This window comes from Melanostigma gelatinosum, assembly GCF_949748355.1.
Source record: "Melanostigma gelatinosum genome assembly, chromosome: 12".
Lineage (NCBI taxonomy): Eukaryota > Metazoa > Chordata > Actinopteri > Perciformes > Zoarcidae > Melanostigma > Melanostigma gelatinosum.
Genome location: NC_136645.1, coordinates 7,966,006 through 7,978,878, shown reverse-complemented (window position 1 = coordinate 7,978,878; position 12,873 = coordinate 7,966,006). Strand labels below are relative to the sequence as shown.

Genomic DNA, 12,873 nt, shown 5'->3' with positions numbered 1-12,873 from the left:
GGATGCAAACATTACAGAAGGTATTGACCAGCACCATGATGTTGTACGGTGTCCATGTGATGATGAATGCAAAGAGGATAGCACTGAGAGTTTGAGCGGCCTTCTTCTCCTTTACTAAGGACATGCGCTTCCTCTTAGTGATCTGAGTCCGGGCTCGGGCAGCAAAACGCTTTGCCAGAGCTGCATCTTTGAAGGACATTGGGACAGAGGGGGATTTGGTGGAGGTGCTGGTGGTGGTGGTATTGTCGGCGACTGTAGTAGCAGTTGTTGCGGGAGCATCCGAGCCTTGGTTAGAGGTAGCCTGGATGGTAGGCATTGACTGAATCTTTCGTGAGCAGAAGCGTTGGTGATAGCTATTTTCTGAACTGTTTGCCTCATCGGGAGTAGTAGCGGCAGTGGTGTTGGCGGTGACTGTTGAGAGGCTGTCTCGGTTATACTCCGCTCCCCTGAGGGGATCCTCCTCTGAGGCTGCATCCAGATCCTCACATGAGGTGAGTTGGGAGTTGACAGCAGCCTTTATACCAGGCAGGCTGAGAACAATAGAGAAAATAGCATGACTCTGGGTAATCATCTCTTTGCCCCCACAGTCCTCATCCTCTGAAGACCCAGAGTGGTCTAACGAGACGGCAGCATCATTGTTGTTCCAGCTGTCGCTGCTGCTCTGGTCTGGATCCCTCTCCCCCTGCCGGATACTTCCAGGTCTCCAAGAACGAACCCCAGGCCAGCAGTGGAAGCGGCCGACTAGTTCCCGACAAGTGCTCCTTCTCCGGGACAACCTGGTCAGCTCATAGCTGCTGCAACTTCTAGAACTTCCTGTCTGATGGACAAATCGTGATTTCTCGCCTTTACCATTACCACCTCTACCTGCTATCCCACCACGACTCCCCGAACCCTGCAATCCAGCTAACTCCTTCGAACGGTTCTGGGTCTCTTTGTAAATGAGCCAGTAGAGGACACTCATTATCGTCACAGGCAGGTAGAAAGCCGCCATGGCTGTGCAGAAGGTTATAGTGGGCTCTGTGAGGAACTGAATGTAGCACATATTTGAGGGCACTGTCCTTTTACCTTCAAAATACTGCCATAATAGGATGGCTGGGGCCCACAGGACAAGAGAAACAAACCAGGCTAGACCGATCATGATCCCAGCTCGCTTAGTGGTCCGTTTGGCCCGGTAGGTCAAAGGCCTTGTGATTGAAAAGTAACGGTCAAAGCTGATGACCAGTAGGTTCATAACTGATGCATTGCTGGCCACATAGTCTATAGCCAGCCACAGGTCGCAGGCCCAGTTGCCCATGGCCCAGTAGCCCATAACAAGATAAGCTGTGTAGAGGTTCATGGAGATGACCCCTATGATGAGGTCAGCGACTGCCAAGCTCAGCAGGAAGTAGTTATTGACCGTCTTTAGCTGGCGATTAACCTTGAAGGATACCACCACCAAGATGTTGCCAATGATGGTGACCAGTGACAACATGCCTGTCAGCAAGACAATAAGGACAACCTGCCACAAAGGGTGGCCACCCAAGGGACCAAGGGGCACAGTTCCATTTTGGGAGTCTGAGGTGAGGTTTAAGAGTTTGCTGGTGGAAGAGGAATTATCATCCAGGGTATGATAAGCCAACCAGGCTGCTCCTCCATTTCCTCCTTGGTGAAGAGCATTGGATTGAGGGTAGGCTCCGGCTGCTGGTAGTGAGGTGTTTGCAGTCAGGAAGAGACCAGGGTCTGTGCTGTTGGAGCTCATTGTTATGTCCTGGCATATTCCTAAGACAGAGACAGAAAGACAGGAAAGAGAAGAAGGGAGGTACAAAGAGAGAGGGGGCGGGAGGGAGGGACTTGACACAAAAGGGGAAGTAGAAAGGGGGTTTGGGGATGACAGAGAGAATGAAATGGAGAAAGGACACATCAGCATTTCTTTTTTCATCCAGTAGGTGAGGCTAGAAAGCTACTCTACCAAGCTGGATGTCTGAAATGACAAAGATGCTTGGGTCTGATTTGTCCACCCTGCTAAACAATCACTTATAACTGCATTTGTAGACGATCTGTATGCACACTGTGAATGCATTGCAAGCCATATATCAAATTACAACTTGGCATCTAAATCAACAAGGCCAGACAGCCAACACTTCCAGTGAGAGAGACTGACTGCATTCACCAGCTGTCACGTATGACACGCAGCAAATTGCAAAAGACATTTCACTTAAACACAGGTAATGCATTTTCGAGTCTGTAAGGATGGCTGCGTTGGGATTGCACCTTGCATAACAATAGGCCATGAACAGGGGTGGTTTTCTTCTGTCCGATTAGGTGTGGAAGCTGCTCACTAATGATCTTCATTCAAAGCCTGGTGTCTTGTGTCAGTCTGTCTGTCAGTCTGTCACTCAAACACATACAGAGTGAAACCGTTTGCTCGTGATGTGTTTTGTAGTGTTAATGCTCAAACTCTGTCAATTGTTTTTTCTAAAATATGAACGTGACAGAAAACAACCGGTGTCTGTTCATAACCCAAGTCAAAGTCAGAGAAAAGTTAAAAACGACGTTGCTGGCGACAGCTAGGCTATAACATTATGCAGGCATCATCTTATGTAGGCGATGGCAGACAGCATGAAGAATGGAGGAGAAAGAATAATTTGCCACCAGACTTGATCTACTGTTCCAGGAGCCTTCTAAGAAAAGCTTCGCAGAGACAAAACTAAATCGTGAAACAGAGAGAAAATAGCAGAGTGCTGTTTGTTGTTTGATTGGGCATCACTTCACAATGGAAACAAAAAACGGAAGACCCTGTGGTTTTCGTTGAAGCAGTTATTGATAATTAGATAATAGCAGGGACTGTCCTTTTGTAGAGCAGCATGTCTTGTCCATTTCAAGTTTTCCTGTGAATCAATTACCGTTGCTTTTTGCATTCAGTGTGCATGTATATGTTTGTATGTGTTGAAAAAAAATGAGATGCTATCTAGTGTAGAATATTTAGTAACTTTTTAAAAACAAATGTGGCAAAAATTCTTTGTGTGATTTGATAACTTTGGCTCAATACCATGACTTTTCTTTTTAATGTGAAAGTCGCTAACTTGGTGTTCTTGAGCTGACGTTTATGCCAGTGGTTTATTTTAAACCTGACACTGTCCTTAACCGGCCTGTGTGAAGGGAACAAACGCCAACCTGTTATCCTGGGGGACAACACCCCCCGACAACACCCCCCGGGAGCACCACCACCACCACCACCCATTTAAACAAATACACTGACAAATACATGTGCAGATAACACATGTACGACACATTATACAGTAAACCCACAAAAGCACACACACTATTTGAAACGACAGACAAAGGTATTTGAAGCTAAGTGCTGCTCCTATGCCTTGACAGAATCTCAGACCTCCCGCAGAGCTTTTAAAGAACCTCAGTAGCCAACAGCGACTGACAGCCGTTTGTGACATTGAGCGCATGCTGCTACTACTATTGACAGTGGGCTCCCCGCTATCCCCTCTGTGGACATATACCACTGCAGCCATTCACATACACACAGAATATGCTCTCACATTTCACACAAACACTGTTTATGTTACATGAGCATGCACAGCCACATACATGAATTGTATACATTATGTGCATATACAAATACAGTGCATGCATATGCGCACATAGATGGAAAGAAAAACATTGATCCTCCGAAAACAAAGTTTACCCTTCACAAAGCAAATTCTACTGAGAATTCAAGACAGCAATGTGTTGCTTGTGAGTGTTAAACATCTTTTAATTGGCTTACAAGGGCCAAATGTGTCCATGTGAAGATATGGTAAGGGCTTAACAGTGGGGAAATCTGTCTTTAATCTGATACCTTGACTTGGCGTAAACACAGGATGATAAAAATGAAATTAGAAAACCAAATAATAGAATAAAAAAAGGAAAATCAGACAGTGTCATGTCTGGGGAATAGAGGCAAAAGGAGGCTTGCAGAACAGGGGAGGAAAGAGTGTACCTGCCTCTGCCGCCTTAAGAGTGACAGGATAGTTCAATGTCGGCATAGCATTCAGGGAGTACAGCACACTGAGAACACAAAATGAATTATGTTAGTTATACTGATTGGATCAAATGATGCTTGTCTTGTTTCGTATGCTGTCAAATATACAGTACATACAATGTATGTGTCTATATGTATGCTGTTTATTCATGCTCCATTTTTCTGTGCCCAACACTGACTAATACCACAGCAGAAATATTAATATGGGACAATCAAGCCTGGCTGTTGCCTGAAATTCTAATGATTAACGACCATAGATTTACATCTGTAAACATCCCACGAGAGCAGAAACTGGCTGAACAACAGAGGACGAGTGGCTTTGTTTCTTTTCCCCTATAATTAAACTGATCAAGCCTTTTAAGATGAAAACTGTATGCAGCAGATGACAACACGGGTGGGCTAGCGAGACTTTGAAAATCAGCTGCTATCACAGTGAAGCCATTATAGTGTCTATCGCTCTGTTCACACCCACGCTAAGCTTTACATCTTATGTTTGACTCGCAGGCACGTAGGTGTGATGGTTTCAGGTGCACAGAGAGATCGATATTCGTTTATTGTGCTCCGGGTTCCTTGACATTTTGTCCTAGCAGGGTTCAGCGCAATCCGAGTTGGGTCCAAGGATCCATCTCAATGATTGGGTGGCTAATACAAGGCCATTTCAGGTTACTATTATATACGCACTGATAATGTCCAACAATGTTGAGTCTTTGATAAGTGCTTTTTGATAAAGGTTAAAGCTGCTGTAATTTGATGCAGCCCCTTGAGTGCCACTACATGCCTTGCGTTAAAGAGTTGCATGTCTCCTAGTACCATTCTTTAGGTATGTTGGGGAGGTTTAATCAACAAAAGAAAGAAAAAGAATATTGGTGTTGCTTTTTCATGTTGGCTTGTCTAAAATGTAACAACTGGCTTATGTAGCACCTTATGTAATGTGTGACAAGTGCAGGGAGACATCTGTATGCAGTCAGGGGTTTTTAGCACTTTACTGCAATGAGGCATTATTGTAAAAACGACTCAGGCGTCAACAGCTTAAACACAGAAAAGGCTACTGCCAAACAAGACAGAACTAGACTCAACCATGGAACGAAAGGTTCGTATTCAGGCTGAGAAAAACGAATCAACAATTGGAAAGCTACAGTGGACTGACAAAACTAGAGTTCGGGCTTTTGGCAATTACAAGAGAGCTTTTTTTTGCCTTGTAGCAAGAGGACGGACAGCGAGTGTAGGAGAGGCCTTCAAACAGTGGGCACTGACCGTGCATTAAAAGCAACAATGCCTTCGTACTCACAAAAAGAAAAATCCACGAGCTCCTCTCAGTCAAGCCTCTGCTATCCCTCAAAGCTGGAGGATGTGGTGTTGCACGATAAAGGATAACACTTATAACCAAAGATACCAGCTCATTCAGAGTGATAAAAGGTGGTAATGTGGCTTGTTTCAGGGTGAAATGTAATCTGGTAAGTAATACCACAGCACCGACGGCTCTGTGGAGTTACCGATTTCTGTGTTTTGAGTTCATTAAGCAGGCTTGCTGGAACAACTTCTGACCCACTCTGCCATTGCCACTCAAATTGTGTAAGTTTTTGCCAAACTAATCATCATGTTTCCGCTGGCAAAACAACTCTGCTGAGCCGGGCCCAGCCGCCTGTGCCCTTCAGTTCCTCGGTTGCATTTGAAATATTAAGTATGATTTTACCGGCAGACTGTTCACACCATGCGTTTACTTCAACATGCAAACACGATCGCAGTGAACTTCCAAACAGGTGTTATTTAAATAAACTGAGCAGATATTGGGAAAATAAATGGTTATTTTCTTACATGCAAACAAAGTGAAACTTAGCCGAATTAAATGAAATATTACCGGTTTTATTCACAGTATACAAAACTGTCTTTCTGAAGTAGAAATATTGACTGTTAGTAAAACTATGAATACCCAACAGTACAATGTTATCCTTTGAAGCAGTATATATCTCAATACAGCCCAGTAAACGTACTGCATTCAATTATTTTACTTCAAGTGAAGAGTGAAGAGAGGCACCATCAGCACAATGTTGTTAAATGTAAGGTGTCCAAGGTGGAGCTTTCAATATCTCATGCTGGATAATTCAATGACTAATTATTCATCATACTTTCATTATCATATATTTTTTGAGTAAAATCTGAATCTGCGATGAAACCAGCGTTCCCAACCATGACAAAGACTCCGACTTGTGGTTTTGCAAACTCTGTGTTTGAAAGCTTTTTTTTCACACAGATCCTCCAGCTGCACACAGAGCGCAGGAAGATAGCAGAGCAGCAACTGCAGTCTGCTGCTCTTTCCCCACCACCTCCGACATGCGGTCCGGTGAAACATCAGAGCCACTCTGACAATACAATTTGTAGACTGGTAAATGTCATTTTTCCCCGAGGACCATTCAGGGGAACTGTTTGCTCTGAACCAGTAGTATATACATAAGAAGAACTGTGTGAATCCAAGTTTTTCTGAATCAACACAAAGCACTGCACCATTCTAGTATTTGGTGAGAAATGTGAAGCCAAAGCCTGATTTCAAAACATTAATTGAACAAAGACAGTAATAACATGGAACTGCATGGTTGATGATGCTAATTACAATGCTAATTTATTAGATTTAATGAATCAATTATATTTTGGTCCGGTTTTGTTGTATAATTGCACCTAGATATAAAGATATAATAGAGACTACATCTACGTAAAAAAATTACAGAGACGCTTGGATTACACACACACACACACACACACACACACCTACACACACACACACACACACACACACACACACACACACACACACACACACACACACAGCAAATAGTTAGTTTGCTGTTGAATTCATCTTCTGAATTTAGCACCTTTTAAACGATGGTGATTCATTTCAATAGTTTTCAAACTATTTCATCGGAGCGAGGGTGTAAAGAGGTGGTATTTAATGAAGTTCATAAAAGAAAAAGGGACTGCACAGGATGAGCTAAATCTATCACAAGCTGGTGATGATGAGGCTGCTGCCAGTTGATGGTGACAAGGGTTGTGAAACAGCACTAGGCCATCTGTCAGGTGCTCACTGCTGACAAGAACAAGCATTTAGTGCCTACTTGGCAGGAGATGGACCTGCTGGAGTCTGTGAGCTGTGCTTTACCGCCACCCTTAAAGTTCAAAGATTTTCAGTTAGGCAAATCTTAAGTGAGTGTGAAGCATTCACCACACCTCCTCCAAACAAAGGTTTGCGAAAGCTGCAGATAAAGACAGCTCATAAAGGATGTCCACCATCCTGGTCCGTCTCAGTGAGAAACATGACAAAGCAAAAGATGACTTGCTGAACAAGTCTTCGCTGGTGGATCCGCGATTCCATGCACAAGGGTGACAAGAATTATGGCATGAAAATGAGGGAGGTGTCTGACGGCGGAGGGCGACCTCGATCCATAAACTGCACGATGGGTTCACAGGAAATGATGTAATGCAGAGTTACTTATATCATCTCACAGTTTACTTGTTTTCTCTTCTACAGCAGTACCAGAGCTGTATTGAGTTAGCGCTAACTGACTGTTTGCTGCCCCCAGAGTTCTGGGAACTGAAGTATTAAAACCGTTACTATGAACAAAGATGGAAATCTTAAAGCCTCTGAACATTCACATAGTTGTGTTCAATTATTCTGGCTGATTAGACCTCTGATCATGTTGAAGGAGTCCAGAGCTTTGATGAGAATGTATTAAGTCTCAAATCATCATCTTCCAATAAGCATGATAAAGGTGTGATTTGCCCCGCCCTAACAGGTGCAACAAAGCTAACAGGACACTCAGGCAGATGTCACTCAATTAGTCTATACACGCCCCCACAGTCCTGATCAGAGGTCTAATCAGACACCTGTGTGGGTGTTCGCAGGCTTTAGGATTCGCCGACAATATTGATGATTCTATTTACTCAATTTGTTGACATGATGCTGTTTTTTTAATTATCGTAGACCTTTTCCACTCTTGTTTTCATTTTTATTTGAGAAATGTACATTTCTGCTGACACTGGCATAAAGGGTTTTAAATAACTTTACACTTTAAGTTCACCCCAAAATGTAATGTATCACTCATTCAGTTGAAACAGAGTTCATATTCATCTGAATCTTTTCAAGGGAAAGAAAAAGCATGGATGGGCGATACACAACTTTTCCTGGTTGTTTCTTTGTTGTTTACTTTCTTCGTGGTATGTGTGACAGCCAGGCATAGACCGGGCATTTAAGGAATTGCATTTGCCGTTTGAGGAACTGCATTTCAACTTAATTTCTCATCACCGGAGGTTTTCGCTTGGTGGCAAGCTGGCAAGAGAACGGAAAACTAAAACCCAATTTCTTCTGACTTAAATAACAAAAGCCTTTGATGCATCACCCTATCTCCTTGATTACAGGCATCATATGTCCCTGTGGATGCTCCCCAACTGGCCAAGTTGGTCAGCTCGGCCAAGATGTCCACCTGCTCCCTGGACCCCATGCCTACAGCCCTGGTCAAGGACTGCTTACCCACCCTCTGCCCCTACATGGTGGACATCATCAACGCTTCTTTGGCATCTGGTATTGTCCCTACCAGCTTCAAAACTGCCTCAGTCACCCCCATCCTCAAAAAGCCTGGCCTGGACATTGATGACCTCCACAACCACCGGCCGATCTCCAACCTCCCCTTCCTCAGTAAGACTCTGGAAAGAGTAGTCGCCGGCCAACTCCATCTCCACATGTCCAACCATGAGCTCTATGAGCCCCTCCAATCCGGCTTCAGACTCCAACACAGCACGGAGACCGCCCTCATTAAGATCATCAACGATCTCCTCATTGCTGCTGACTCTGGCCGCCTCAGCATCCTCATCCTCCTGGACCTCTCTGCAGCATTTGACACTGTCTCCCATACCATCCTCCTCAACCGCCTATCTGACCTTCTAGGGGTCACTGGCACCGCCCTCTCCTGGTTTTCATCCTACCTCCATAACAGGGAACAGTTTGTTTCCATCAACGGCTCTATTTCCCCCCTAGCCCCAGTCAATCATGGCGTGCCCCAAGGCTCTGTGCTTGGCCCCCTCCTCTTCACCATCTACATGCTCCCCCTCGGCAAGATCATCCGCCATCACGGACTGAACTTCCACTGCTATGCTGATGACACTCAAATCTATCTCAGTACTACTCCATCCTCCCAGTTCCCCCCTCAGTCCCTTGTCAACTGCCTGCACGAAATAAAAACCTGGATGTCATCAAATCTCCTCAAACTCAACACCAAGAAGACAGAGCTCATGGTTGTGGCACCCAAGGCGCTGCTCCGGAAGGTTGGTGACTTCATCCTCGAGGTTGACGGCTGCTCCATCTCCCCATCTCCTGAAGTCCGCAACCTGGGTGTCATCCTGGACTCCACCCTTTCCTTCGAGTCCCACATCAAGTCCGTCACCAAAACTGCCTTTTTCCATCTCCGGAACATTGCCAGACTCCGACCGTCACTCTCGGAGTCTGTTGCTGAAACCCTGGTCCATGCATTTGTCACCTCCCGCTTGGACTACTGCAATGGTGTCCTGTTCGGGGTACCCAACAAAACCCTGGACAGGCTCCAGTATGTACAAAACTCTGCCGCCAGGGTTCCACGCACACAAAGCCCTGGCAGCACATCACCCCCACCCTCATCAACCTCCACTGGCTCCCGGTCAAGTCCCGCATCTCATACAAGATCCTCCTCCTCACCTACAAGTCCCTCCATGCCCATGCCCCCCAGTACCTATCGGACCTCCTCCGCCCACATGCCCCTCCCCGGAACCTGCGGTCTTCAGACTCTGGCCTGCTTGCCACCACCCGCACCAAACTGCGAACCTTCGGGGACAGAGCTTTCAGTGTGGCAGCCCCCACCCTCTGGAACTCTCTGCCTGCGGTGATCCGCAACATCTCCACTCTGGACGCCTTCAAAAGGGCCCTCAAGTCCCATCTGTTCGCCAAGGCTTTCGGCCCCTAGTTTACTTGTTCTGTTTTTCTGACTGTTTGTCTAAACTGTTTTTGTCTAAACTGTTACTCTTGTAAAGCGGCCTTGGGTCCCCTGAAAGGCGCTATATAAATTAAAGTTATTATTATTATTATTATAATACTGGAAAAATTAGGGAGCAAAAACTTTTTGTCCTGACACATTTAATATATTCCCAAAACAAACATGGCATTTAGACTGAGGAACAACTCCATCTGCTAATATCGTGCTTGAATTTCAGACAGTTGATCCTTGCAGCTGTCTCTAAAGCAGACGCGTTCAAATTTGGGTTTTGGTGTAAATGCAGTCCATATGGTATGAATACCAAATAAGTATTTGCAATTACTGTGTGTTTTTCTCTCGGAGCCAAGAGTCAGATATGGTTGGTTGCAAAACAGATTTTCGATACCAGCTCATAGGTTTGGGCAACGATCTATATTTTCATATTGTCAAATTGTAATTTCTGAGAGACAATCCGGCAGCTGATAGAGGGGCGGGGTCTTTGGGTTTTAAATGTCAATATGGCCTATCTCACAGCACAGCTGCTGTCATTAACCTATATTTTCATATTTATTTTCAGATTATGTAATCTTGCAAAAAAAGATTTCATCTGCAGCACAACAGCTGGGTAATGATTGCTGGTTACGGTCGTTTTTCTCGAGATATTCTTGACCAAAGTGGACCAACAGACCTACATTGCCCTCCCTAAAGATATGCTGTGTTCACACCTTAGTTTTCAAGCCAGCTAAGAAGATAATGGTTTACATAATCATTCTGGAAAAAGTAGTTGAGACAGGTATGTGTTGACTTTACTTTAGCTACTGAAAAGGAGAGAAGGGGATGCAGAAACCCATACAGCCAAACACAGAAATATCAATACTTAAGTCATCAAGTGGGAATCTTCAAGTTGAAAATGTAAACATGGCCAGTGTAAACGCTTCTGCCTCTAGGGCCAGAAAAACAGGACTTGTGTCTGTACAATGGAAGAAGTCCCGTCAGTCCCTTAATACCAGGAAGCAGCTCGGCATAATTATTCTGCCCTAACCTTGTTTATTCTCCTTTATGACCGTGGGCAGCCAGGAGATCTGCTTTTATTGAGGTGTCTTTTTTGCTGCAATCCAGATTACTGCAGCAGAGTGTCTGAGTCCTGCTTACACTGGCACCAGCGGCCATAAACAGACGGCAGTTTGACGGGAGCTCGGTCTGATAAAATAACAATGCAAGGAAGTGAAATAATAATCAGTGTGAGAGGTTATGCAGGGTGCCAAGGATGGCTGTGCATGGGATCCAGCCAAAACAGGATACTTGGAAAGATCCCTGTTATACCAAGAGCAGGTAGAGGGACCGCACTACAATTTACAAGGTACGAAATGTGAGCTACGTTTTTTGTTGATCCTCTAAATCTCAACATGCGGTAGTGGTCAATCTTGCAACCCTATCTCCAAATGCAACTAATTTACACTCTTGAATTCAATTCACTGGGACATTTAGCTCCAACATAGGAATCATTCTTACAGCGCGAAGCTTAAAGAGGAGGTTGGAGTAAATGGATGGTTGTACAAAGTGTTCATTGTCCTGTGTCTTTATTCATGTCAGTTTTGGGTTTTTCAATATTTAACAAATCATGGTCAAAAGCCCTAACCTGACATGCTTTAGCTGGGGCTACCAAGCTTGTCAGAAAAACAAACAATAAATACTGAACGCCCCAAAAACGACATGTCCTGTCCATCAAGGTGTGGTTGGATGGGTCAACAACATGTCAGACTTTGACAAAAGAGTCTTGTTTGTTTCCCTTTTTTTTTTTTTAACCATGACCCAGTCGTTCCCTCACCTTACAAAGTAGTGATTTTAACCCCCATCTTGATCTTTGCCTGTAACCTATCCAAACCTCAACCGTAGCTGCGTCACCGTAGCTGTGGTGTTACAGTAGTTAGGTGTGAGGAAAATATCTCCACGTGGAAAGAGAAGTAGGATGTTGTTTTGCTCCTGACCAGTGCAAGAGGCTCATGGGATTTCACACACATCCTCACCTCTGTGGTGGGTCTCCTCGCTTTTTGACAGCCTCAGTAAGAAGCTGCTGGAATCTTTTGTCACGGCACTCTTAGACACTTAGACATGCCTGTGTGGTACGTGTGTATGTGAACGCAAGAGACGGGAAGAGAAAAAAATAATAGAGCGGCAAAATAGAGTCGGTGAAAGAATGGCTCAGGAATATGTCAAACCAAAAGGCTGCAGCCACTTGACGGGGGCTGCACGGAGAGCATTGAAAGTTCACCTTGCTGTCGTTCTCACAATAAATCGAAACCTGGATGAGGTCCAATGCATACCTTGTGTGTGTTTTAAAATAAGAGTTAAGTTCCTGTCATTACAATGAGGCTGTGTTGGATGTCAGAGGAAAGAAAATGCTTGTGCATTCAATTCGCCACAGTGACAGCTCGCTCCTAACAATTCCCACAATCCAAACTATGAAATGCCACGCTTTTGAGAAACAATGTAGTGTCGTGTGAGGCTAATTCCAGGCGCTGACCTTTCGCCTCACTCCTCATGCCTGCGCTTCAATACAACACTAGATGCTATACACATGTAAGTGATAGGCTATTGCGATCAATCCTTAAAAGGAAGTGCAACCATCTGTCTATTGAACAGGCACTTGAACGAGACGGAGAGGGAGAAAAAAAAAAACACACACTCACTCCTATGTAAACATGCTTCAGCAGGAGGAGAGGGGTCTTTGAATGCTGGAGGCAGAGATGAGGGGTTGTGCAAGAGGTTCAGGAGACTGAGGTGAATGGATATTGTCGAGAAAGCTAGGAATGTGCCGGGGAGACGTGTGTAGTCACACCTCCCGCTTGGGGAGTGTAAGTCATGCAG

The 12,873-nt window shown here is 44.8% G+C and overlaps 1 protein-coding gene across 1 annotated transcript in view; it reads right to left on the bottom strand.

Moving 5' to 3' along the window:
* chrm3a (cholinergic receptor, muscarinic 3a) overlaps nucleotides 1-1,753 on the bottom strand; it is a gene marked incomplete at its 3' end in the record, with an annotated part of 1,962 nt that extends 209 nt beyond the window's left edge. The window contains exon 1 of the mRNA XM_079280800.1: nucleotides 1-1,753. This exon is cut by the window's left edge and continues 209 nt beyond it. Coding sequence (XP_079136926.1) covers nucleotides 1-1,738 — 1,738 coding nt within the window. The 5' untranslated portion in view covers nucleotides 1,739-1,753.
* Between the last annotated feature and the right edge of the window lie 11,120 nt (nucleotides 1,754-12,873).